Raw genomic sequence first — 27,934 nt, forward strand, 5'->3', positions numbered from 1 at the left:
CAACAATTTCAATTTCATAATTGATAATATTAAAGATATTTTTTAATACTTGAATTACAAGATTTTGATTTGAACTTAAATAAATTTTACTCTCAAAAACTTCTTCCTATAAACTACTTCATACTGGTAAGATATGCTTGATGTTTAAGCTTATCAACATCAATCACCATGCTGAAAATTAAGATGTTTATAGATCACAGGGTAGAATGATTTTATAGTACTCTCTAATGTGCTTCATATAAATCACTCATGTGTAATATTAAGATAGCTATCTATTTACTTATTCATCCATTCATTCAACCATCATTCAATAATGTCAAGATCATTTTTTTTTAATTTTGGGAAAAATATATTTTGTTACCATGAGATGAATTTTTCAAACAAAATACTCTGGAATATTTCCTGTCATCTTTGTTCACAGAACCTCAAAGATGTCATTTTGCTTAACTGTACATATTCGTTTTATAAAATGAAAGAATGAAAGGACATTTAGGAAATCATTAATCTTTTGTATATGAGGGAAAGCCACACATAGTCTCAATAAATCAATGTCTTTTGAAGACACAAAAGATTTCTGGTTTAATTCAAAATCCTTTCTTTAAAATGCCAAATGTCTCTATATTATGCTGGAGTGTTCCAGATGGCTGGGCACATGTTTCAATTAAGTGAAATTACATTTTTTTTCAAGTGTTCTCTTACTCTGTTACATATAGAATGTTACATGTATAGCTACTGATTGTATCTTGATTGCTAGAGGTAAAAATACTCTTATTCGTAAACATAAATGCTTTTAGATAAAAGAGAACATACATAAAATTAAAATGCATTACACAGTATAAAAGTCAGAATGTAAAAAAAGATAGTGAGAGCATGATGGATTTAATTGAGTACACAATGGATCCTAAATTTCTTTAATAGTTCTATTAGTAATTATCAATTTTCTCGTAAATGAATTTTTTATACTCCCACGATTTCACTTTTCAGAAAACTTCAGAAATAAGGAACACTTTGAGACTCTACACTAATGGTAATAGAACATTATTGAAGTATAATATGAAAACAAAGAGGTCATCCTCAAATTAGTAAAGGTCATAATATATCATTAACTTTTAAAGTCTTAATCTCTAATATTACCATAAATTCCTATATATCTACCACCTCAGGCCACCTGATGTACTTTTAAATACACTTCATACATTCTGTTCTCAGCAAAAGATCTTTACTTCAGTTCCTTTTAAATATACTGTCCTAGGAATGGCTCTATGGACACATGAATATTACATAGTTCTTCCACATTGTTGTTTTCCTTGTGTATCTTTGTGAAATATTGTTTTCCTAAGAAGTTTTAACCACTTAAAATTTGACATATTCTAACAAAATCTATTGTTCTCATCTTCTTTCTAACTGTATAACAAATTCAAAGGTAGGTAGATAGATAGATAAAAGCTATATTATTAAAAGTAATTTCTGAGAAGACAGTAAGGGAATACTGAAAGTCATGTAGCTATTTATAACACATTTACACGGGCTTAATTAATCAATAAATAGGAGAGTGTAGATTTTTATTTCAGTTTACATTATCTTATTTCACTAGTTGTTATACATACTTGCTATATCTTGTCAACTGTTGTCATATTGTTATACTATTTTTCAATAGATATCAAATTAGAAAATATATCTATACACCCATGCTCCTGTGTTGATCCTACAATAATACTACCACTGCTGGTTCAGAGAAGAGTTTTCCAAATTTGCAAAAGTGTGATTAATTGCTTGTGTAAAACCTAATCTAGTAAAGAATAATGGCGTCTTACAATGAGTTCTGTGACCATTTGCATCAGAATCACTTGCAGGACTGAGGGGGGAAAAAAAGACAGGTTCCAAGGATCTTTCTTGAATCTTCTGAAAAACAGTCTGCATTTCAAATAATTGTCCATATAAGAGATTCTTATGTGCATTAAGTTTTGAGAACTAATCAAACTACTTTTAGTAGTTACAAAAATTAAAATATTTTTAAAAGTTTAAATTTTGCTTCAGTTGAGTATTTCCAAATAGAAACAATAAAATTTCTCAAAAAATGATGAAGGAAATAATATTTTTATATATTCCTGTATCCAGTGATACCAGCGATATTTTAAAAAATATTTTCCAGATTTATTTGCTTAAAATCCTGCATCTACATTTTTAAAATCTGACTTATTCCAAAAAGACAAAAGTGATACCTTAAAAAGCATTCATGCTATTATATATACACACACACAGACACAGATACACACACATATAGATGATAGATAGATAGATAGATAGATAGATAGATATTTAAGTTCCCAAACTTTTTTTTAAGTTCCCAAACTGATATCTTGGTCAGCAACTTCAGCTGAATTGCATATTGGCAGGGATGAGTTTTGGAGTTAATGCCTGGGTTCCAATCTCTGCTCTCTGTCTTTCTAATTGTATGGCTCGAATGAGTAAATTTGTCCTTCCTAAGCCTGAGTTTTCTCATCTGTAAAATGATAGTAACAGCATCTATTTCACAGAATTATTTTGAGGTTTGAATTAAAAAGAATGAATTGCCATCTGTTCTTAATAAATAATTCACATTGTTTTAGGAAGTAGTTGCTATTATTGTTCAATAATTATTAGTTAATAAACATGTTGCTATTGTTTAATAACCATTACCAGAGATGGAAATAATGTGGAAGACAGATGATTAAATATAATTCCTAAGAAAATATGTCATCAAATATAAACATGTGCAGAGGCATCTTAGAGCAAAGGTAGTTCTTAAGGTCAGAGATGGTAGCAGCACAGAATGGGCCCTTGTCCAAACTGTGAGGAAGGGGACACACATTAGGACTGAGAAGTAGCCAGAGACCAGGAACACTACAGGATCTCTGGGTGGAGCCCAATGGTGGGCTTATGTTAACTCAAACTCCATTTAGTTCAGTAGTGTTATATCAAAATTTTTTTTTAAATGAGAAAATAACAAAGGTAGGTATTGTTTCACAGATGTTTTCTCAGAGCATGGACATGAAAATAATTTTACTTCAAATAGCTTAAAATATGCAGACAACCCCTTATGAAGTACAGAAATTGAATGGTTAAGTAGGATAAATAATCTCAATTGCATGGAACAAGTTAGTACAATTAATAGTAAGACTTTTTTTTTTCATCATAGCAGTTTTCTACATTTTCTTTATGTGATGTTTGTCTACCTATTACACTGTTGTCTCTTAAAAGCACGCATCTGGAAAATGCAAATTTGAATCTCCTGTACTGAACAGGATGTCCGGCATATTGAACACTGGAATGAAAGTTAAGAATAACAAGGCAATACAAAGGCAAATAAATTGTTTACAGTGAAAAATAAGAACAAGGTCCTAATCAAGAAACAGACTCTTAAATACAGAGAACAGATTGATGGTTACAACAAAGGAGCGGGGGGCAGGGGAACGGTGAAATAGGGATTGGGGATTAAGGAGGGCACTTGTTGTGATGATCACCAGGTAACAGTGTTGAGTGTTGAGTCACTATATTGTACAAGTGAAGCTAATGTTACGCTGTATGTCATGTAAGTGGAATTTAAATAAAAACTTAAAAAAAAAAGAAGAACAATGTCCTAATTTAGAGGTCCTTGGTTATTGCCTAAGTGACAATGTGCAGAAAAAGATTTAGCAAGGTGGACATATACATCAGGACAAATGGCCAGGAAAAAGATCCATATCTCTTCTGTTTCTATGCCCATACTCCATCTTAGAAGAAAACTAGAAATCCTAAGTAGGTTGAATTCTCTAATGGGAAAAACTGCAAGAAAGCTCTCAAACTTGCTCTCATTTAAAGGAAGGAATGAAAAGACGAGGTTCCATTCATGCAGTCCTCAATGTTATATTGATATCTTAGCTACTCAAAGACAAAATTACCATCTGTGGAGATGAAAAAGGTGACCTAATACATATTTGGGGGAAATATGCTGTGTACATTTATTTGTTTTATTTCTCAAAGCAGCTCTGTGAAATAGGTATGAAAGCATCAGTGTTCTCTTTTGTGAAATCTGTCTTGCAGAGCTGCTTGGAAAAGCTCCAAATATTGAGAAAAATGACTTTAATATTTGATACTTTTATCAGAACATAGTATATAAATTAGATAATGCTTATCTGGCTTTGTATTATATTTAAATTTTTAAAAGAATGCTGCAATTTACCTAAATCATGGGCAAACATGATATTTTGAAAACTATATCACTCCCCTATCTTACTTAACAATCTTTCTTTCCTGGGATGCCTGGGTGGCTCAGTTGGTTAAGCATCTGCCTTCAGTTCAGGTCATGATCCCAGCGTCCTGGGATCGAGTCCCACATTGGGCTCCTTGCTCCGCAGGGAGCCTGCTTCTCCCTCTGACTCTGCCTGCCACTCTGTCTGCCTGTGCTCTCTTGCTCGCTTTCTCTCTGACAAATAAATAAATAAAATCTTTAAAAAAAAAATCTTTCTTTCCTTAGTTATGTCTTTCAGCTCAATATCCACCACCACTTAAAAATTACTTTTCAACCTGTTATATTCTTAAGAAATAATTACCACAGAGGTAATTTTTAATAGGCGTCTTTATTAATGTTCCTAAAACTAGGAAATAGAACTTAGAAGTTTAGTTTTGTTTCCTTTCTGCTTGGTAGCATTAGAAATGTCATCCTAATTCCTGAATAAACAGTAGCTATTTACATACCAGTAGCTGTTTATCTTTTTTTTTTTTTTTTTTTTTTAATCATTGCCTTCTGGACCACACAAGGAGTAACTGAATGTAGCATCAATAAAAGTAAACCAAACAGTCTTTCAGGAAAATCTGCACTGCTATGTGTACTGGACATTTTTGTCACAACCCTTAATAACGTAAGTGGTTAGAATTCCCTGCCTTTAACAGATGAAGGCACTGTGGCTCAGAGAAGTTTAGCCTCTGCCTCAAGGTCACATAGCACTAAAGGATAAAACCAAGACTTGAACATAATTATTCTGACTCCCAAATTTATGTTTATTTTAGTGTTTAACCATGCATGCACAACTGCACTCAATTATTAAAAACAACATAAAACTCCTTCAGAAAGTGAAATACACATTAAGTCCCTTAATCAAAGTTTGAAAATAAAATAGAAAAATTGAAGTTATGAAAGTGAAATTTAAGTGTAGTTTTACTTCTTCAAATGTTTACCTTGTGCATTATAACTTATACTATTGACTAATATAAGTATTTATTTAGGCCATTGTTTCCAAATAGTATTTGAGGTAGAATGTAGAGACAAGCTAAGAAGTAAAATGTACAGAGTGATATATTTAATTTCAGACATGTGTAACAAAAACTTCCCTCCAGAAGAATCTCCTAGAAATACTGCCCAATCTTCCACTCTCTAATATCTACTACAACCTTTTTTGTTGTTGTTGTTTGTTTTCTTTTTTAACAAAAACAGATTCTCTGAATGTATTTTCCCTTGGTTGCTGAGCAACAAAATATTCTTCATCTCAGTATAAATGCAGTGACACAAAGAAACATGCTGAAAAGAAGATACAATACTAGACACCTCTATCAGCCACAGACATCTGTGTTCAGTTTGACCCAAATTTTTGGCAACCTTGTGTTGTCTCTCCCATCCCAAATCGTCTTGTCCTATAAAGAAGAATTTTGCTCCCACTTTCTTCATTTTCTAGAAAGTCAGAGGTCAAGTGGTGTACTAAATCTGCCAGGCTCTGGTCTTCAAATACTAAAGACTCATTATTTACTTGTAACCAATTACAACCTCAGTGGATAAACAAATAACTTTCCCTATTTTATTATGCAAAATAATAAAATATTCAGTTAGCATTGTAATATGAGCAGTTCTGTCCCACTTAGTTGTACACATGAATTAGTATTTTAATATTCTTAGTGGAGAATTTAATATACCATCTTAGAAGACAGAGGATGAATTAACTTTCTGTAGCAAGTAAAGGACATGTGGCTATTGCTGAGGGAAACTGCTACAATAAAGCAATACAGTCAATTCAAGTAACATTTAGTAACTCTGAATCTGTTTCTAAGAAACAGACACAATCCAAGAAACAGATTGCTATATCTGTGCCCAGTGTTTAAATGATTGCCTTAAATTAACCAATTTTGCCTTTAAAACTACCAGTCTCCTCATAAATTTAGTTAAAATTGTACTGAAAACTCTTGTAAGTCAGGTTTTCCCTGTGATGTGCTACAGATATGTTAATGTGAAAACCCCAACAGGAATGTTCTTTGTATGGCTATAAAATATTAACTCACCACATGAAATAAGACCAAACATAAGTGCTTTACCAATGGGGACTCTCTTCTGATACATAAATAAATAATTTGTCAGAATCACACTTTTATTACAATTTGCCATAAACCCACAGTAATAGATATCACAATAAAAAGATGTTGAAAATCTGTCATTGTACTAGTGAGGGTACCATTTAAAAAAAAAATCATCTCTTAAAAAAGATTTCTTTTTGAGCATATGTGAGACAAATTCCTCTTAGGTCCCTAGTTTTAGAAAAAAATATATACACATACATAAATAAGAGATTTATTAAATTATTTTTTTTCTTTTATTGCAAACTGCTTCAAATCTATTGTAGAGTAAAAGGGAGGTACACATAAATATAAACTGTAATTATTTTGACCATAGAGTTATATGTAATAGAATATTGCACCAACCAAGAGGGAAGCCCTTTATCTCTGGGCATGTGCTTATTTTGAAATTTTCAGTAAGTAGCAAAATATTTTTATTTTCAGGGAAACGTTTTAACTATGAATTATAAAACTCTCACTTAGGAAGTTACCAGAATTTATATGTCTCATAATAATCAAAATAGTTTTGAATAAAAGATAGTTTAACCTTCATTTGATGAAGATAATTTGACTTCAGTTAAGAGGACTGCTTTAGGTAGCTGATTAAAATAATTATTTTCAAAATAGATTCACAAATAAACACACAATTTCATGGTACTTGATATTTCACTACCATCACTGAAAAATGGAGAGATGAACATTCTCCATCTAAATCAAAGGCTTCAAAAACGAAATGGACAATGAACAATCTCATATTTTAATGTTTCTTAAGCAACTAAGCTTCTCAACAAAGTTTCTGGATTAATAAATTACTTCACTTAAGGGAATATAACTATTATTGAATTATGTCAACAACAATAAGATGGTGGATGGGCAAATAACATTAATTTAACCACAGACTGGACAGTGTGGCTTAATGTCAAGCATGTTTGACCAAAGTTAGAAAAACCCAGATGTAGTGTAGATTTATGACCACACACAAATCATGAAATTCTCTGCCTTTTCCTTAATGGAGAGAACGTCTGAATTACCTCCTTACAGACTTGTTAGGGAAATCAAGAAAAAAGAAGGGGAGCACCCCAAAACGCTTTAGAAATAAAAGTATTTTTTCTTAATGTTAAAAGTCTGAATATCTGTACTTTGGAGAAAAGAGGAGGAAACTTATAAACTTCACCCCTCTTCCACCCCTCCTTGCAATAATCTTCCACCCCTCTTTGCAATAATCTGTGATATTAGTATTGTCATTTAGATTTTACAGATGAGGAAGATGAGAGTATCTGTGACAACATTTGAATCGAGATTTTTCCAAATCAAGAGCATACATTCTTAAAAACAAAACAAAAAAAAAACAAAAAAACATACATTCTGCTAACTAACCCTCAGTCAAGATGAATTATTTTGCAACATTTTCTCTGCTGTATTTTATTAATCAAATTTACTAATATTGCTGATGTCAAATGTTGATCAGGGATGGTAAATTTGAAAAAAAAAAAAAGAATAACAGTACCTAAATGTATTAATATTGAAAGTACTGATTTCTTAAAGTGTCTATGTATTCATTTGTTTGCTCAAGAGCAACATGGCTTATGGATAAGTTCAGATTTTCCCTCTGAAGCAAAATTAGATGAGTTTCAAGAAAATGAGAAGACATGGTAATAGTGTAGCTACATTGTGATATCTATTCAAAAATGTTCTACTTCACTGACATATCTATAAAATAAGCCTTAGTGATCTCACTGTACCTCAGACACTAATGACTTCTGAATATTGGGTTACAAGGCTCTTCACCAGTCAACTCTTACAGCCACTGTCATTTTATTCAGAAAAATCAGTCCTTGCCAATTAGCTAGCTTCACTAATTTCAGAAGAAGCTCCATAGCTTGGCTTGAGAAATGAAAAATGTCTCCTTTACTTCAGCATGCATCTCTGACTAAGTTCCTAGCCATCAAGCAGTTTATTTGCAATGTATTCAACAGTAATTCCTTAGTTTATGAAATATTTACTGAATGTCTGAATTGAGCCAGCCCTACTGTAGGTACTGGGAATACAGCAGTAATAAACAGATGAAAACCTTTCCCCTCGTGGAACGTACATTTTAGAGAGAAGACATATCGTAAACAAAATAAAGAAGTAACATATGTGTTATGTTGGGTGATGACAGAGTCTAAGTAGAAACACAAAGAAGGAAAGAGAAAAAGGAAGGTTAAGGGAAGGAGAACTTGGCAAAGTGACTTCAAGAAAAGATGGGAGGGAAGCAAGAAGCAAGCACTCCAGGCAGAGGGCACAACTAGCACAAAGACTCAGAGCCAGGAACACTGGAGGCTGGGACCTGGGACCCTCACTGTGGCCGCTGAGCAAGTGCAGTAAGGAGAGATGGGAGGGAAACAGTCAAAAGTAACTGACAAAAGCTGGTCACATAGGGCGATCTATTGGGAGAAAGACAGGTAAAACATGATGAAAATTATAGATCAGTAAATTATATCACACATACTTACACATCTACTGTAGATGGTAGATAGATAGATAGATACATACATACATACTTGAAATTAATGTGGTTGATTGAGCTCCTCAAAAGAATAGTGTAGATTAGAAAGGGATGAATTTCAAGAACTGATTCCAGGGGTATTCCAACATTTAGCATTTGGGAGATAAGAAGAGGCTGGTTCAGGAGACTGCTAAATCCTATGGAAGAGGAATATGAAAAACTATAGCATAGAAATGGAGATCTGGCAGGACGAGATGGTGCTACAGTGATGTTAGTAAAGGAAGATTAATTCTCAATTACAGTGTGAGATACTTGAAGGAAGGAAATTATCCGAATGGGATAAAATTATCTGAATAGATATCTAGAGGAAAGAGCATTTTATACAGAAGGAAGGGCCAGAAAGAAAGGGACCCAAGGCAGGTATGCTCCTAGCAAGTCCTGGGAAAAGCAAGACACCAGTATGGGTAAAGCAGACAAGGAAGGGAAGAAAATAGTAGGAAAAGATACTGGAAATCAATAAGAAAATGTCTTCAATGATCTCAGGAAAGAATGAAAGTGTCTTAGATCAAGATAGTAATGGGGGGGGCACCTGGGTGGCTCAGTGGGTTAAAGCCTCTGCCCTTGGCTCATGTTATGATCCTAAGGTCCTCGGATCGAGCCCCACATCTGCTCAGCGGGGAGCCTGCTTCCCTTCCTCTCTCTCTCCCTGCCTGCCTCTCTGCCTCCTTGTGATCTCTGCCTGTCAAATAAACAAATAAAATCTTAAAAAAAAAAAAAAAGAAAGTAAAAAAAAAAAAAAGATAGTAATGGTAGAAGCAATGAGAAATTATCTAGTTTCTGGATATATTTTTAAGATATCCAGGATTAGCTAATCAGATTGTGTATAGGATGGTAAGGAGTCAAAGATGATTCCAAGTTTTCTGACTTGAACAATTAAAGATTGAAACTGCCATCAGTTGAGAAAGAGATGATTAGGGGTGCAATAGATCTTTTCTGGGGAAGATAATAGAAGCTCAAATTTGGAAATGTTAATTTAAAATATCTATTAAGAAACTAATTAAACATAATGAGTAAGTAGTTGGTTATATAAATACTGGGTTTAGGGGAAATACATAGGGTAGAGACAAAATTTTGGAGTCATCAATGTATATGTTACTTAAAATCATAAGATTGAGATTCTCAAGAGAATTTGTGTGCATTGAAAAGAGAAGTATTTTCAAGGATTCCATAGACATTACAACATTTAGAATTTAAGGACATGGAGAAAAACTGGTAAAGGAGGCTGAAAAGAAATTCTTCCAAGAAATAGGATGAAAAATCCACAGTATGATGACTTAGAAGTAAGTATTCAATGAGCACTGAGAACTGACCATTGGATGTAGAAACGTGGCTATTATGGTGGCCTTGGCAAGAGTAACATTCATTGGAGTGGCAGAAGTTAAGTCTGATGAGACAAATTTAAGAGATAATAAGAAAGAAAGCAGGTATATGCAACTTTTCCAAGAAATTTTGCTGTAAAGGGAAGAATATAAATGAGGCAGTAAGTGGAAGAATGGAAATATATTCCCATCTCAAGTTTAAGAAATCAAAATGGAAATATATTCCCACCTCAACTTTAAGGACCTTACAGATTGTAGGTCTGTTCATTGAAGCCTAACCTAAATAAAGATTAATAGGGAGCTAAAGTAATGCTACTACTTGATCATTATCTAAATTAAAATTTACCCAGTATTTCTTGTCACCAGTACGAAGAAGTATCAAAATATGAAAACAACTTTTTACCCAGCAAAATTTGCATGCCTATGAGACTGCAGAAAGTATCAACCATTCTTAAAATGTTAGTCAGTGCTGTGTGAGGATTAAAAGACATACTGTGGGTTCAGACTGCTGAGTTCAAACCTTGCTTTCACTGTAAACCAGCTCCATAAACTTAACCTTCACCAGCCTCAGTATTGTCATTTGTTGAAATATGAGATGTTGTTATACCTCCAAGAGTATTGTGAAGGCAAGATAATACCCAGTACTTACCACTGTCTGACATAATTCATTGTAAATATATCTATAAATGACAAAATATTTCAGAAAAATATCAAATAGTCTGAACTAAATAATCAGTAACAACACCATGGTTCCCAACTATCAATTGTCCATCAGGGTCTGTCAATGTCCATTAAAATGTCCTCAATGTTTCTTTTCTTTTCTTTTCTTTTAATTTATTCATTTGTCAGAGAGTGAGAGAGCACAGCAGGCAGAGTGGTAGGCAGAGGCAGAGAGAGAAGCAGGCTTTCCCTGCTGAGCAAGGAGCCTGATTCTGGACTTGATCCCAGGACCCTGGAATCAGGACTTGAGCCAAAGGCAGCCACTTAACCGACTGAGCCACCCAGGTGTCCCTCCTCAGTGTTTCATAATGTTCCTTAAAATTTGGTTTTTACTCACTGATTGCTTCTTAAATATGGATATATGTCTGGAAACTGGAAAAGACTGGAGCTGTAGTCAATTCTTGATTACCACATATAAGTTCTCTGCCAATTAGATTATGTTTCTTCTCCATGAATCTATTGTCTCATTTTGTCTCATATCTTAACACCAGAGAAAATCCAACAGTCTTTGTATAATGGTTGCATATATGCTAACATATAATCTTATATATGTTAATAAATAATATATTGTGTATGTGTATTTAAAAAAAACTTGTCTAATAGAATTGCTTTTACATATCTTCATTCTTTATACGTTCTCCTTCTCCTTCTACTAAAATTGGTCACTGTTGTCACAGACTGCTTAAAGGCTGAAAACATCAGAAAATTACCACATTTTATATCTAGGTTACTTTAAAGTACTTTAAAATTCATCTTGGCCCAAATTATTTGCTGGTTAATCTTTTCCTAGTTTCACTCACACGCTCCTAATTTTGAATACTACCTACTTTCAAGGGTATTATAAAGAGCTGAACTTTAGATGTATTAATTCTTGGAATACAGGACACACCTTCAGGCCTGTGAAATCCTTTATAGTCACTAATTCAACAGTCCCTCACAACTAATGAGGTTCCTAGGCAGTTTTTCATTGTAATGATGACAAAGTGCAAGCTGTAAACAATATAAGGAAGAATTGATTCCACAAAGTGCTAAGTACATATATACTTTTCCAAAATAATCCTGGAGTAGTTGCCTCAAAATCTATTGGAACAACAAAGAATTAAAATGATTAGTGTTTTAATAAAAGCAAGGGAAAAAAAAGAATAAATTAATCAGAAAATAAGTTATGTCCATGGAAATCTATTACCAAAACAGGGAGACCAAATCAAGCATCCTGAAGCCATACGTAAATATGGAGCATAAGCTTAACTGGCCAACAATATTGCTGTTTGTAATACACATTTGTACATGTCCTGAAAATGGAATCATAATATCTTGTTTAATAAATTTGGAAACATATCAATAAGACAAAATAAAATCAGAAAACAATCACAGGTTGCTTTTTAAAAAGAATACTCTGGAGATCAATAGAAGAAAAAGCAATAAAATCTTTTCCTCCTTTAATAGAATCTTCATTCACCATCCACTCCAACTTTATCATATTCCCTAAGAGAGTAAGATTTACCATCTGTTAATCTAAAAATGGATTCTCCACCTTCATAAATTACAGCATCTACTTCCAAATTGTACAGTACTGTGGATTAGAAGAGGGATTACCAATACCTGGGCTCTTCACTTGTCTCCAAACCCCCTCTCTTGTATTCTGACCCTTCATTCCTGCTCTAGAAACACTTCCACATGTCCCAATTGGGGACAGTTACCGCCACTAACTGACCCATAAAAATGTACAGCATCTGCTGATGGCCAGGATTGCGGCAAGCAAAAGCCATTTCCCTTAGTTCAGACTAAGGGAGTTATAATTCAAAGATTTTTAACAATAAATAAGGGTTTGAAAACAGGATTATTAAAAGCATACATACTCATATCTACAGAGTAAAGGGCCCTTTTCTTAACTGAAACCACAGATTTCCCTGGCTTTCTAGAATAGTAGTTATGAGTATAAATAGTGGACGTATGCAGGCTGGGTGTGATTTTCCTTTCTATCTATCGGAATTTAAGCAAATCATTTAACTTTTCTGAAGCTGTTTCCATAGCTATGAAGTGGAAATGATATTAACAGTGTTATGAGGCTCAAAGGGTAAACTCTCCAAAAACTTAGCACTTAACTCAATGATTGAACATAGCAATAGTTGATAAATGTTATTGTATTTAATATTATTGTTATATATATAACATTTATGTTATAAATGTTATTGTAATTATTATTATTTTATTTTTATTATTATTATTATTTACTGAGTTCTGTTGCTTATTTTTTGCCTGTGAGGGATGATACACAAGATACAGAGAGGTTTAATCTAAGGTTCACTAGCTCTGATTCTAAACCCTCTAGAAGACAATCATTTCTAAACTTGGTATTTAGCACTTATCTTATAAATGTCTTTTGATTTCTCTTAGAAATCTTGATGGTGTTCACTGCGAAAATAAATTAATTTGTTACCCAATTGCTAAAATTCATTTCTGTTACTGTCATAGTCTGTGCACCTAATATTATAAACACACTTCTAATAGACTCTTTCTAATGGCTTTTCTTACACTGAGATGTAAAAATCTCATTACCTAAACCAATGATTCTCTTCAGTGCAACATGGGGCTTGAGGCATACCAGAGACCCATTAAAGAGTCCTGGGAAGTCAACACTGTCTTCATAAGAATGAACAACATTACTTGCCTTTTTCTCTGTATTGACATGTACACCAGAGGTGCAAAAGCCATGATGGGTAAAACTGCTAGTGCCTTAGCACAAATTAAAGCAGTAGCTCTCCAGTATTCTAGCAGTAATTGTATTCTTCACTGCTATGTACTCACAGTAAAAATAAAATGCCAGTTTCATTTAAAAACTGAAGAAAATCTTTTGAAGAAATAGCAAAATTACTAAATTTATTAAATCTAGGCACTTAAATCTGAATTTTTTAAATATTTTGTGTGGCAAACAGTAGAATGTACCTAAACCACTAATTTTTACCTAAGGACTATAGTTGCCTTAAAGAAAAGAATGCATGTGAATGAAATGCAAGGTAAACCAGTTGTTTTCCTTATGGAATACAGTTTTTGTTTGAAAGAACAACTGAAAGGGAAACTATATATTTTTTAGACTTCAGTATGTGGCAGATACTTGTTTGTTATCAAATGAACAAAGGGCACCTGACACTTGAAGGAAAACAATAATATATGTTACTGATAACGAAATTTGAGATTCTGAGTAAAAATTCAAATTTTGAAATACTTCTAACCATTGCCATGAAGTTGAGAGTCAATATATATTTAAAGTTTTTTATAAGATTCTGAGCCCTTATAACAATATTTTCCAAATGATCAATTCTTGATATTTCTAAATCATGAATAGTTAAAAAAATATCCATTCAAAAGGCAAGATAGATCAATGTACTTTTATGTAACAAAGTATAAAAAGTTCACTGATGGGATTTCAAATTCCACATTCCAAGTAAATTTTAAGAAAGTGCCACTTGTGGAGTTCTGGTATAGTATAAAAAGAAAATCAGCAGTTATCTGAGAAGAATACCAAAGTATATCTCCCTTACCCAATTTCATAGATCTGAGTGAGGATAGATTCTTTTCATCTACTTTAACTGAAATAATTTATTGCAATGGAATGAATGAGAAGATTTGAGAATCCAGCTGTGTTATCTTAAGCCATCTATTAAAGGTGTTTATGAAGATATAAAATAATGTCTCTTTTCATTACTTTTTAAATTTGGGAAAATAAAGTTTTCTAATAAAGTAAAAATATGTGTTTAATATGATTTTTAAACAAATTAATAAATATTTATTTTTTTCTCAGTTTTATGATCAAAATGACAAATTTTAATAGAGAAGACACACCTAAACAAAAGCTCTTTGAAGTCCTTAACAATTTCTATGAGCATACAGGGGTATTAAGACTGACAAATTTGAGAACTGTGAGCTGGACACATATACAGTATGTCCTTCCTTTAAACCCTAAGACCCCCCACCTAAGTATCTCTTTCCTCTCTGAGTTTTCTAACAGTTCTCAATTCACTTGTACAACAGAGATAATTGGCATGTCTTTATGTCCTTAGTTCAATTCATGATCAAAATCAAGTTAACTAATTTCTTCTGTTCCCTCAGCTTCTCTCTGTTGAGTTATTCCTGAGACAAAAGAAAACACATTCTGATCTTAACTCTTCTACCATCTCATTTAACAAACATGTACTGAGCACCTGCTATACCACAGGTATATACTAGACTTTGAGATAACAAAGATCAATGAAACAAAACCTCCCTCTTTGTTGAGGTACAACCAAGTCCCTAAGTTGCATGTTTCTATACAACACATATTAAAAAAGAAATGTCTTTTGAAGAACTGCATCCCTATTTTTTCTTGAACCTAGAAAAATGGTACAAACTTTATATGAGCTGTTCTTTTTTTATCCATTTTATTTTTTTGTTATTTTATTTTATTTTATTAGTGTTCCAAGATTCATTGTTTATGCACCACATCCAGTGCTCCATACAATACGTGCCTTCCTTAATACCCATCACCAGGCTCACCCAACCACCCACTACTCCCTCCCCTCCAAAACCCTCAGTTTCTTTCTCAGAGTCCACAGTCTCTAGCTGTTCTAACATAATCAAGATTCATCCAAGCATACAAAGACACAAAACTATAATAAACCTTGTGTCTGCAACTCAGAGGCAACTCAGAAACCATCCTTGAAGAATTCCTATTCATGTCAAAGGTTTAGATATGATAAGGAGAGTGAGTGAAGGTATACAATTGGAAAGATCTCTGGAATGAGCAAGATCAGAGCCACAGACCTCTGCTCTCTCCACGTGCGTCAGAGCTTGAAAAAGAATGCAGATTAAATCATTTCTCTTTTACCCACTGACCCTCTGCTTGCCCATGGAATGATCAGCTATGACTCTAGCCAGAAACCTGGGTAAGCAACCCAGAGCCCTATCAGTGCACATGAGTAACAACAACAACAACAACAAAAAAGTATTGGAACAAAGTTTGTACTTGAAAACAAACAACTGAAAAATCACCTCTGACAACCAGAGGTAATATAACTTATTTTTGCACAATCACAGTAAATTAATTGTTTGAGCAGAAGGAAAAAAGAACTTTATTGTATATACTTGAAAGATACAACCAATAATAATATGAAATTCTAGCTCCCAACCACTGCTTTCAATATTCTTTGGAGAAACACATTTGCTTTTAATTATAGGAGTGGTTGGAGCTTGGAAACTCAAACTTGGTTTACAATTTCAGCACTTTAGTTCACAGAAAATACCCTGGCAGTTTTTTTGTTGTTTTTTTTTTGTTGTTATTGTTGTTGTTTTCTTAACAAAAAATCACCATAATGAATTATCCCCAGATTTTTAGATAAATAGGGTGTAGTAAATATGAACAATTTTTTATATTGATGTTATTTGATATTTAAAAAGTAACAGGAATACTATCCCCTATGACCAGCAAAATGACTTACAATTATTACTTTTTGATCCTCATGCCTATTGCAGAGCCAGCAGCACTATTTAATAAATTTAAGCCAAACTAATCTTTGCATATTTAATGATTAAATAGCAAGGTAAAAGAAATCTAATGATACCAGTGGGCATTTATTCTCATTCTCCATGTTGTTCTAATAAAATATAATGCACTGAACCTAGCAACAACCAATAACATAATTTGTTTCACTGTTTAGCAAATTCATCTCAAGTCTAGAAAGACTTAGTTGCCTATCTTTAATAAATATTTCAGTTTTCTAACTAATTAAATCTCTTTATCTAATAAATAATCCCAGAGAAGGAAGGTAGAAATAGGGGGTCAGTTAACATGAGGGACAACCAGATATCAAATATAAAAATGTATGTAAATCATGGCCCAAGTTAAACCAAAGAGCTCAACATGTAAGACCCATGTTAAGATCTTTAAAATTCTAATTAGGAAAAGAGGACATTTGGGTTACAAGTCCCTTCAGGGCTATGTATATAAAATAAAACTGAATTCCAGTTAGCATTATATCGCTAAGAATTGTATCTCTATTAAGAATTATATCTCTAATTATATCTCTAATATCCTCTAGGCCATGAATATGCTGCTCTATCTGAAGAATAGATACAGCTAGCTATTATGAAAAAAAAATCACAAGGATTCAAAAGGGTAATAATAATAATAAGTGAATATTTTAAATGAAGAAAACTGCTCACCCTCCACCGCCCCCCCACCCAAAATAAAGAAAGCAAGAAAACAAATACGTAAGTCTCAATCTCACTAGTATATTGTGTCTGGGTTACTGCCAAGTATCCCAAATGACATTTGATATTTTGTGTTTTTGGCTGAGTGACACTAGAATGTCTTTGAGGGGAGGAGGAGGGAGAAAGGAACTCAGAAAACAGAGAACAATAGCTTTCCAGAGTCTAACTGTGTGATTTCTAGTTGATTATCAAAACAACACTGGAAGCAGTTCAATGAAAATGCAACACAGAGGTAGTAGCCCAGGGAAGTACAGCCCAGGGAAGGCCAGGCTTGGAATGTTTTAGGCATATGCTAGAAACCCTAATCTCTAACCCATCAGCAGACAGAGCAACATGTGCCTGTACCCTAGCACTGACCACAGATTTGCATCAAGAAGCACCCTCTAATCTCTGATAATTCATAGCACATTACATGCTTTCCTTCGAGAGGGAAGAGAAAGGATTACCCTAAGTCAGAAGATGGTGCCTCAAATGTGAAAGCAGATGAAATCAGGAATCTCCCCAAACTTGGCTCAGCACATTAAAATTAGTCACTGTCTATAAAGAAACTGCCAAGACTGCTGAGGATGTGAAAGTTAATACTATCCTGATGTAAACTGCCAGTCGGTACTGTCTTGCCACTCCTCCCAGAAAGCTTTGCTCTAATGCTGATTTCTACCAGAGTTTTTGGTTTTGGAACAGAAATTTAGTCTGAAATTGCCCATTCTCTAGCAGACTTCCTTACTGAGAGGTGTCTAGTTAGTGTACTGTTTCAGCATTGTTTGTTTGTTTTTTTTCCACTTCTGAAATGGCTAGATTTCTCCCTGGCCTTATACATATGATTGCTAGGAGGTAAAGCATATAAGCTGTTTGTTGTTTGGTTTTGACCAGGATGAAAGCTCAATTTTATGTGATTCTTGTTCTCTTTGTGACAGAACATTTTATATGGCCCTGTCAGTAATAGAAACAATGAAGGTAAATCATTATAGAAAGTAAATATGAGAGAACAATCTTTCTAAAAGGCACATCAACAAATAATTCATAAATGACTACAAAATCATTACCTCTGCTCTCTGGGTTCTGGGAAAAGCGGTTGATTTTTCTATGGCATAAACATCCACGAGGTAAAGACATGCTCCTTGCTCCCGGTCCAGAATGGCTGCAGTCTGAATTATGCCAGTCTGTCGTCCAATAGTAAAGAGGCGTCCAACTGTTTTTTCTTCACAACGAACTGAAACAATATAATACTCCACTGGGGCTTCAGATCCTCTAGGGCTAGCTGCTTCTATGGATATTACGTTGGTACCAATGGGTTCACCTTCCTTCAAAATAGTTATATATTTGGGTTGAGTAAAAACAGGTCCATCAAGGCCCTGAAGAATGATGGTCAGTTCAGTGGTTGATTTCCTCCTTTCAGGGCCAAGGTCTGTTGCTGAAACTATGAGGTTATAGATCAGCTGAGAAGGCACGAGTGCTGAAGCCACTCTCAGGTCTCCACTATAACGATCCACAATGAAGGTGTCGGTGTCCCCATTGATGATCTCGTACTCCACTTCTCCGTTTGCCCCTTCGTCTGGGTCTGCAGCCATTATCGTTGTCAGAACAGAACCAATCACAGCTGAAGGGTCTGCAGCAAGGGCATTTTGTGATATAAACATTGGAACGTTGTCATTGAGGTCTGTGACCAAGATGGTCACATTTTTCAAAGCATAGCGTCTCGTTTCTATAGGCACAGCTTGATCATTGGCTTTTACGGTTAACTCAAAGAGATTGGCAAATTCCCGATCTATTTCAGCATTAGTATATATAGTGCCTTTGACTTCATCTATGCCAAAGTGGTTGCCCCTGGGCATCTGTTGAATGATTGTATAGGAGAGTTGCCCATTAATATCTGCATCAGGGTCATGTGCAGTCACTGAAATGACAGACGTTCCAATGGGAATGTTCTCGACAATGGACTTGAAAATATCCCCAGGAGGAAAGCTAGGAGGATTGTCATTAAAGTCCCTCACATGTATAACCACTGACATTGTAGATGAACGAGGAGGCCTTCCTTGGTCTTTTGCTGTTATATTTAATTTGTACAAAGACTGTGTCTCAAAGTCCAACTTTTTGGCAAGGAAAATACTCCCAGTGTTTGGGCTGATGCTGAAAGTTCCATGGTTATTAGTTCCAGTGATACTATAATGTAAATCAGCATTGTCACCTGAATCTGAATCGGTTGCAGTAACAGAGGACACGAGTTCACCAATTCTCATGTTTTCCAAAACATCAACAAACAGTGTTGATTTAGGGAAAGAAGGGGTATTGTCATTTTCATCTAAAATATCAATATTTAAGGTACAGGTGGAGTTGAGGGAGACTGCACCTGAATCCACTGCTTGAATTACAAGGGAATAGGCAGGTGTTGCTTCATAGTCTAAATTGCCCACTAGAGTCACCTGACCAGAGGTACTATCTATAGCAAACTGTCTTTCTTCATTTCCTTTCATTACAGAATAATGAATAAGTCCGTTATTACCTTCATCAACATCTGAGGCAGATACTCTTAAAACTTGTGTCAGGTTGGCTGCTGACTCTGATATGGTGGCTTGGTAAAAGTCTTTTAAAAATTTGGGAGCATTATCATTTATGTCCTTCATGTAAACATGCACTGTGGCCTGATCCTTGAGAGGCTGAGGGAGCCCCTGATCTGTTGCAATGACTGTAAAGCTAAACACTGCAGTCCCTCTCTGTCTCATAAGAGACTCCCTGTCAAACTGACGAGTATTTGTAATTTCCCCACTAACAGCATGCAACTCAAAATCTGGCTGCACCATTTCAAAGGAATACCTTACTTCTCCATTTGGCCCAAAGTCTTTATCTATAGCATTTACTTTGCCCACCAATGACCCAGCTTTCTGCTCTTCTTCAAAATAAAACGTGTAATTGGTACTGTTAAAAAGAGGCCTGTTATCATTTACATCTTCTAAAATTACAGTAACATTCACAGTAGCACTAAGGGGTTCCACTGCTCTGTCAGAAGCAACAACCAGTAAAACATATCTGTCTTGAAGTTCACGGTCCAGTTCACTTTTTATATACAATTGACCATCTGGGAATATGCCAAAAGCATCCCCTGTATTTCCTTCAGCAATGCTGTATGCAATTTCACCATTTGCTCCTGAATCCTTATCAAAAGCTTGCACTTTAAAGAATCGAGAATTCACGGGTTCTGACTCGGAAAGGGTGACCTCATAAGAAAGTTGATCAAACACTGGTGGGTTGTCATTTACATCATGGACATAAACTGTTAAGATGAAACTAGAGGAGAGCTGTGGGACACCCATATCAGATGCCAAAATCTCTATTTGGTAGGAACCAGCATGAACATCCAGGGGTCCTAGCAAACTAATATTACCATTCTTTTCATCGATAGTAAACAGGTTCTTGGGGTTTTGCTTCAGGCTATAGAGTACCATGCCATTGACACCTTCATCAGGGTCCACAGCTTTGGCTTGGAAAATGCTGTGACCAGCCTGCCAATTCTCCACCACGTTTACGCTCTCTACAGCCTGAAGGAAATGGGGAGAGTTGTCATTCAAATCCTTAACAGTTATGTTAACCATAGTGTCTCCAGTCACTGTGCCCCCACTGGCCACTACTTTCAGCTGATAAAAGGATTGCTCTTCTCTGTCAATCACACTCGCTGTGGTAAGATGACCAGTGACCTGGTTGATAGCAAACATACCTTTCTGGTCCCCAGTAGTAATGAGATAACTGATGTTGGAATTGAGATCCATGGTGGATGCAGACACACTACCCACATGATATCCCAGAGCCACATTCTCAAAGACCACGAAGCTGTAGGCAGCCTGGCTGAATACAGGTGGGTTGTCTTGAGTGTCCAGTACAGTGATGGTTACTATTGCCTGGTTGGGAGACTGTAAATTGCCACCATCAGTAGCCACTATTTGCAACTGGTAGGCTGTTTTTTCTTCTCTGTCTAGGGCCATCCTGGTAGAAATAACCCCACTTTGAGCATTGACTTGAAACCGAGACCTGTCCCCAGCGGATATACTGTATTTGATAGTTCCATTGAGACCCAAGTCTGGGTCAGTGGCAGATACTGTCGTGATGTAACTTCCTCCAGGCTCATTCTCCTGAATATGAGCAAAGTATTGGATTGGGTAAAACACAGGACTGTTGTCATTCACATCCAGGAGGCTCACATTTATGCGAACCATTGATGACTGGGGAGGGGAGCCCAGATCTGTGGCCAGAACCAACAGGGAATGGAAAGCTTGCTCCTCTCTGTCCAAGGAGGCGATAGTACTCAACCTTCCAGACACAGGATCCAGCCGGAAGGATCTCTGGTCAGTCTCGGCCTCTTGCAGGGAGAAGCGCACTGTCCCATTGTCACCCAGGTCTCTATCAGTTGCCCTAAGCACCAGTAGTTCTGTCCCTGTTGGGGCATTCTCAACCACAGACACATCATACCCTTCTGGCTGGCTAAATACTGGCTTTTCATCATTCACATCCAGGAGAGTCACTACAAGCTGGGCATAGGAAAACTTGGGGTGAACCCCCTGGTCCCGAGCACTGATGTTCAATACGATCTGAGAAGCCAGTTCACGGTCTAAGCCCCCGGCAACTCCAGTGGTCACCAGGCCGCTATGTTCACTGATGTGGAACCAACCTAGTCCATTGCCAGAGACGATGCTGTAACGCAGATTAGCATTGAGACCAGAGTCGCCATCAGTGGCAGACACCCCACTCACATAGCTTCCCGGGGGCGCCTCCTCGCTCAGGTTCACTCTGTACACTTGCTGTGCAAAGACAGGAGGGTGGTCATTGATGTCATTTACGAAAATCACCAGGCTTGCCACAGAAGAACGCGCCTGGACCGCTGCGCCAGGGGGCGCCCCGTAGTTATCAGAGACCGAAACTGTGAGGTTGTAAGAAGGGATGCGCTCGCGGTCTAGGGCGCTGGCCACTTTGATGAGGCTCAGGTTCGGCACTTTGCTGCTCTGCACCTCAAAGTGGCGCTGCTCATTGCCCCCTAGAATCTGCACAGAAATATTCCCGTTGGCCGCGGGTGAGTCTGCGTCCGTCACAGTGAGCAGAGCCACCACAGTGCCCACTTGAGCGTTCTCATCTACAGAGGCATAGCGCGAGGTGGCCGGGAAGTAGCGGAATTTCACCACGGGGTCATTGTCGTTGACATCTAGAAGCTGAATGAGCGCCTCGGCACGCCCAGTGAGGGAAGGCACGCCTCGGTCCATAGCCTGCACGGTAAGCGAGTACTGACGCCTGGCCTCGAAGTCCAGGGGCTCCCGCACGGTGATAAGCCCCGTTTCTGGGTCCATTTGGAAGGGAGTCCCCTCGTCCTGCAGTCTATAGCGGATGTCCGCATTGGTGCCCTCGTCCGCGTCCGCCGCCGCCACCTGGAGGACGCTGGAGCCCACCGCTGCGTCCTCAGGCACCCCCGCCTGGTAGTGGGAACTGCCAAAAACTGGGGGGTTGTCATTTATGTCTTGCACAGTCACGTTTACCTGCAGGTAGCCCCGCCGCTTCGGCTCACCCTTGTCCTCCACTTCCACCAATAGTTGGTACTGCGGTGTGACCTCGCGGTCCAGCCCGCCCTTGGACACCAGATGCAGAAACGCACCCTCGCCGCTCGGGTTCAGGGTGATATCCAGGCGGAAGCGACCCGCCTCGTTACCCTGGATGATGCGGTAAGAGCGATGGTCCACACCATTGGAGCCGATGTCCGAGTCGGTGGCCGTATCCAAGATGACTTGGCGCCCGCTGCTACTGTCCTCCTTGAAAGTGACCACGATGGAGGGATCGGGGAAGACGGGGGCGTTGTCATTGAGGTCCCGCACAAGCACTCGCACTTCGGTGGGGTAGGTGGGAGAGCTGGAAAGGACCACTAGGTTGATCACGTCGCTGGGCAAGCTCTCGCGGTCGATGGTGGCGGTGGTGTAGAGAGCCCCGGTGCTGCTGTTTATGGCAAACAGGGCGTGGCTTTCGCTGAGCCGGTAGGTGAAGCCGGGGCGCGTCTGGATGGTGCCCACCAGCGTGCCGGGAGGTTGCTCCTCCAGCACTTGGAACACCTGGCGCTGCTCGGCCCCGCTGACCTGGGCCGGCCCGGGGAGCTGTGATAGCAGCCAAAAGACTCGGAGGAGCTGAAATACTGATAGAGGGGGCAGCTGGAGCCATGGGCGTCCAGGCGCCCTGTCTGCTAAGTCCATGGTCCTGGCTCCCGGAACGGTGTGATAAAAAGAAGGAAGAGTGAAGCAAAAAGAGTAACAGCAGGGATTAAGTAGCCCCAGCAAAAAAGTGCAGCCGACGGCCCTCAGAGCTCTGCTATTTCAAAGAACCTCCAGCCCAGCAGAAGCAAATCGCGTCAGAGAAAGGCTCCAGGTAGCCATTTGGACTTACAAGTACGAGAGAGATGCCCGGGCGAAAAGCCGCAAGGGATTCCGCGGGACACTCCTGTGCGCTGATGAATTCCCAGAAAAGTTTCTCCAACCTCCTACATTTTCCCCCTTCACTTTGTTTTTTTGAATCCAGAGTCTGAGCGTTTTCGCCTGGGTGGGTGTGGATTGGGAGCGGTTGCCTGTATTTAAGGTATATGAGGAATCATTGCAAACAATTGTCTCCGGAAACTTTAGAACTTACCCACCGCGAAGGAACTGAAGAGGGAAGAACGAACCTCGGCAGAGATGTGTGGCAAGAACAATTGCGCACGGGGGAGGGGGCGGTGGGGACCCGGGAGATTATAGAATTCCTTTCCCAAAAGCTGGAGACCAGCGATCTCCTCGAGTTCTCACTCCTCAATAACAAGGCTGCGAGGCCCCTTCGACACCGCTGCAGAAGTGGCCGCTGAGGCCCGGCCGCCGGCGTCTGCGCGCTGGCCGCTAGCGATTGCGTTCCAGGCGCTCGCGTTGGAGGTAGGGCTCCGGTACCCAGGAGCGCTCAGCTTCGTCCCTTCTCCTCCAGCCGCCGCCGCCGCCGCCCCTGCTGCGGCTTCGAGCTGGTGGTCGCACGCAGGCACCATCCAGGGCTCTTCAGCATTTTTGTTTTGGTTTTGGTGTTTTACCTCTGCCGAGGTGCCTGTAGTCTCATTATTTGTACATCCAAATCGAGTGCAGGTCCGTCCCCCTTTCTTCTCGGCCTCGCAGGGGTCGCTCAGGAACGGCGCGCGATGCCCGAGTCCCCTCCCCTCACCATGCCAGGGGGGTCGTTCTCCGGCGGCCCCCGGCAGAAGCCCACTCCAGCGCGCCTCGCCCCTGCCCCCGTTATCTTTGCCTTTATTGTCCCGTGTCAGTTTCACTTTGTAATCCACAAGCCTTTTTGTTTGGGGCGGGGGGCGGTTGCTCCCCCCTTTCTCCTTCACCGCTGGCGGTGGAGGCGGGGGAAGTCGGCGCGGGGCTGTGGCGGCGCCCGCGGCAGCTCCGGACGGCGCCTGTCAGCGCTCTCCTTCTCGCCTGCCCGGGATGAAGGCTGTACCGCTGTGGAGCCGGAGCTCAGCGAGCCGCTCTCAGCCTCCGGCGGGTCCCTCACACTCCCCGCCTCTTCCCCGCTGCGCGCACACACACACACACACGCACGCACACACAGCGGCCGTCGCTGAAACACAAACAGAGGGGGAGGGAAGAACGCGAGCTGGAGCAGGACTCAGAAACTTTGCTCGCCGCTCATTGATCCCCGCACTTTAGTTCGCCCGGACTCCCCCTAGCTCCCGGTCCTGTCACCTACTGCCCCTCCCTCTCCCCAGCCCCATTGGGCCGGAGCTGAGGCAGGCCCGCCTGGCGCTCCTACCGCGAGCGCTCTCCGGCTCCTTGGGCCTCCGACTGGCTTCTCGGGATGCTAATCACTCCAGCCTCCCGGAGGACTGGAGGCGGTCGGGTGTGGGAGCCCGGCGAGTCGGAGGCGCTGAGAAGGGGGATGATTTTTTTTTTCTTTTTTTCTTTTTTTTCTTTCTTTCTTTTTTTTTTTTTTTTTTTTCTTTTTGGTCAAAGCTTGGCCGGCGTCAGAGCAAGAACAGCAAAAAGCTGCCGCAGGATAGATGGAGGTGGGGTCAGGTTTGCAGATAAATAACTTTAGTGGCGGGGTCTGAAGGAAGACCGTTAGGTTGTTATGCTAGTAATAACGCAGGGGTAAGGGGGTCGAGAGAAATAAAAGAAAGGCGGGGGGGTGAGGGTCTGTTAGAGCGGGGAGGAAGGATTAAGCAAAGCCTGTCTGGGAATGCACAGTGCAGATTTGCTTTAACCATTTCCTGCCTCCTCTCTTTCGGTGGGAGGAGAGGGAGAGAGCTGCTGTACAATGCGACCCGACAGAATCCAAACGAAATCACCCTCGTTCTTCCTCTGTCTACAGAATGAGTTCCTTGAAGCCCAGAGCGAGCCAGACTCTGAACTTGCACCCATTTGCCTCTTCCCCGCCCTTCCAGGTGACGAGGGGCACCAAGGCCTCAGTACCAATCCCACTTTGGACTTCCTATAGGAAAAGCCAAGGGAACTCAGTGTTTGTTTTGTTACCCTTCCCAAATGGATCCCAGGTGCCAGTAGCTAACCTTACAGTTTCAACAATAACAATGATAGGCCTTTGGAAAGATGGAGATCTTTTCCTGTCGCAAAGTTTGGAATTTTGATCTCTGTTGGAGTACTTCCCCCTTGACATATTGCAGCCAAAGGAATCCTGATGAAGTTGTGTTTTTTTCTCTTTCTTTCTTTTTTCTTTTTCTTTTTTCTTCCATTCTCTCTCTCTCTCTCTCTCTCTCTCTCTCTCTCTCTTTGGTCTGGGGTAAGGATAGATATGAGAAAAATAGAAATAAATAAAACGAAATTAAAAAATTTTAAATGTCCACATGCCACGTACTGCACTCGCGTTAATTCTGTTATTTACTGTACCTAATTTTTGTGGTGGCATACATTGCTTCACTAAAGAAAAAAAAAAGTTACTGGGAATCAGGTGAGTATTATTTCCCCTTTAAAGGAAACCATTCAGAAAATACAAATTTAAGCCAAGGAATGCAAATATAGGGCATATGTCATACATTTCTGTCACAGTGACCCTACCAAATTTAAAACTTTTGAGACCTGACATGATTCAGCTATGAGTAAATACTGCCCTCTGCTGTTCTCTGTCAGCCTTACACCTTTTGTCGTCTGGTTTCTTGCTTAAAATTAAATACAGAGACTAAAAAGATCTGGTTACAAGGCTAATTCCTCCTTCTTGCCTAGGGATAGTGGCAAAGAAAAAAGGATCTTTAGGAATCTCCTAGTGCCTTTCCTTATAAAGATAAAAAAAAAAGTTTAAGAGCAATAGAGCAGACAGCAAATTCAAGTCCTCTGATGTAGACAGCCTGTAATTGGAGATTGATACATGGAAATGAAATCTGAAGACTATAAATGCCTTCACCAATTCCTTTGTTTAGGGTAGAGCACTAAAAAAAAAAAAAAAAAAAAATCACTTTTGCATATTCCACTACCATATATAATGACATATGTAGCATGTATAATGAGTGAATTGGAAACAGACAAGAAAGTTAAATTACAACATTTCTGACAAGAAAGATAAATTTCAACATTTTTGTATTTTTAGGGCTTAAAACCTTTTTTAAAATATTGGAAGCTTTTCTTTTAAAAGAGAGACATTTTTAAGTCTTTTCTCAAACCCATATCTTTGCCAACATATTACAATCTAAATACTACTTTTCTGGAGTAATTAAGCCAACAAAGATTTGTAGATTAATTGAAGCAGAACTAAAAGTTTTTTCTTCCCTTGAATTTAAAAATTCAAGTATAATTGACATACAATATTTTATCAATTTCAGGTGTATTATATAATGATTCAACAAGTCTGTACATTACTCTGTGCTCATTATGGTAAGTTTACTCTTAGTCCCTAAAACTTTTTCACTCACCACCCCCGCCCCCACCAAGCGACCCTCTAGTAACCATCAGTTTGTTCTCTACATTTAAGAGTCTATTTTATTGTTTGCTTCTTTTTTCTTTGTGGGATCAATCCATGGCTATGATACATGATTTTAAAAGAATATTTGGCTTTTTTTGTGTGTTTATTGTTGTTGCTTATGCACCACAATTCAATCACTCAGATAGGAAAGAAGAAAACATTTAGATACTGTTGTAAGAGAACAGGTACTTTGGTTTTGTTTTGTTTGCTTGTTTGTTTGTTTGTATAACCTGTGGTGTAATCTTCATATTTAGTCTCCATAGTTTTAAATTTAGTCATTTATAAGTGGATTTAATTTGGGAGAACCGGTTAAAATCAGTCATTTTTGGAATGGGGGGGGGTGTTCATTTTGTGGATTATATATTGTTTTTAATTTTTAAAAAATGAGATATGGCACAATTAAGTAATATTTCTGTAAATGTGTATATATTCAGTATTATAAAATAACTATTTGAACAATTCTGAAAGAGGATTATCAAAAATAATCCAGACTATGGTATTGTTATTTGAATAAGTGGAAGTTTTCCATGATAATTACTTTAAAGTAACACATTCATTTACAGATAACACCTATCCATAAAATTATAGTCTATGTACACATAAGTACATAACTTAAAATACAATATAGAAAAAAGGTTATACTGAAAGACAAGGGATAAAAGCTTTATTTTATTTTATTCTCTTGGGTTTCAAAAATTACAATATAGTGCATGATGAAAAGTAAAGATGCCCCGCAAAAAAAGTTAAATAAAAGAAAATAAAGACACATAGAGACTGTATGTATGAAAAAATAAATTTTAGTTTATCTTGGCTTTTC

At 38.2% G+C, this 27,934-nt stretch overlaps 1 protein-coding gene across 1 annotated transcript in view; it reads right to left on the bottom strand.

Moving 5' to 3' along the window:
* The window catches only part of FAT4 (FAT atypical cadherin 4), a 178,769-nt gene extending 154,808 nt beyond the window's left edge, over nucleotides 1–23,961 (bottom strand). The window contains exon 1 of the mRNA XM_044224026.1: nucleotides 18,216–23,961. Within this exon, the coding sequence (XP_044079961.1) occupies nucleotides 18,216–23,387 (5,172 nt within the window). The 5' untranslated portion in view covers nucleotides 23,388–23,961. The remainder of the gene's footprint in view (nucleotides 1–18,215) is intronic.
* Between the last annotated feature and the right edge of the window lie 3,973 nt (nucleotides 23,962–27,934).

This window comes from Neovison vison, chromosome 11, assembly GCF_020171115.1.
Source record: "Neovison vison isolate M4711 chromosome 11, ASM_NN_V1, whole genome shotgun sequence".
Taxonomy (NCBI): Eukaryota; Metazoa; Chordata; class Mammalia; order Carnivora; family Mustelidae; genus Neogale; species Neogale vison.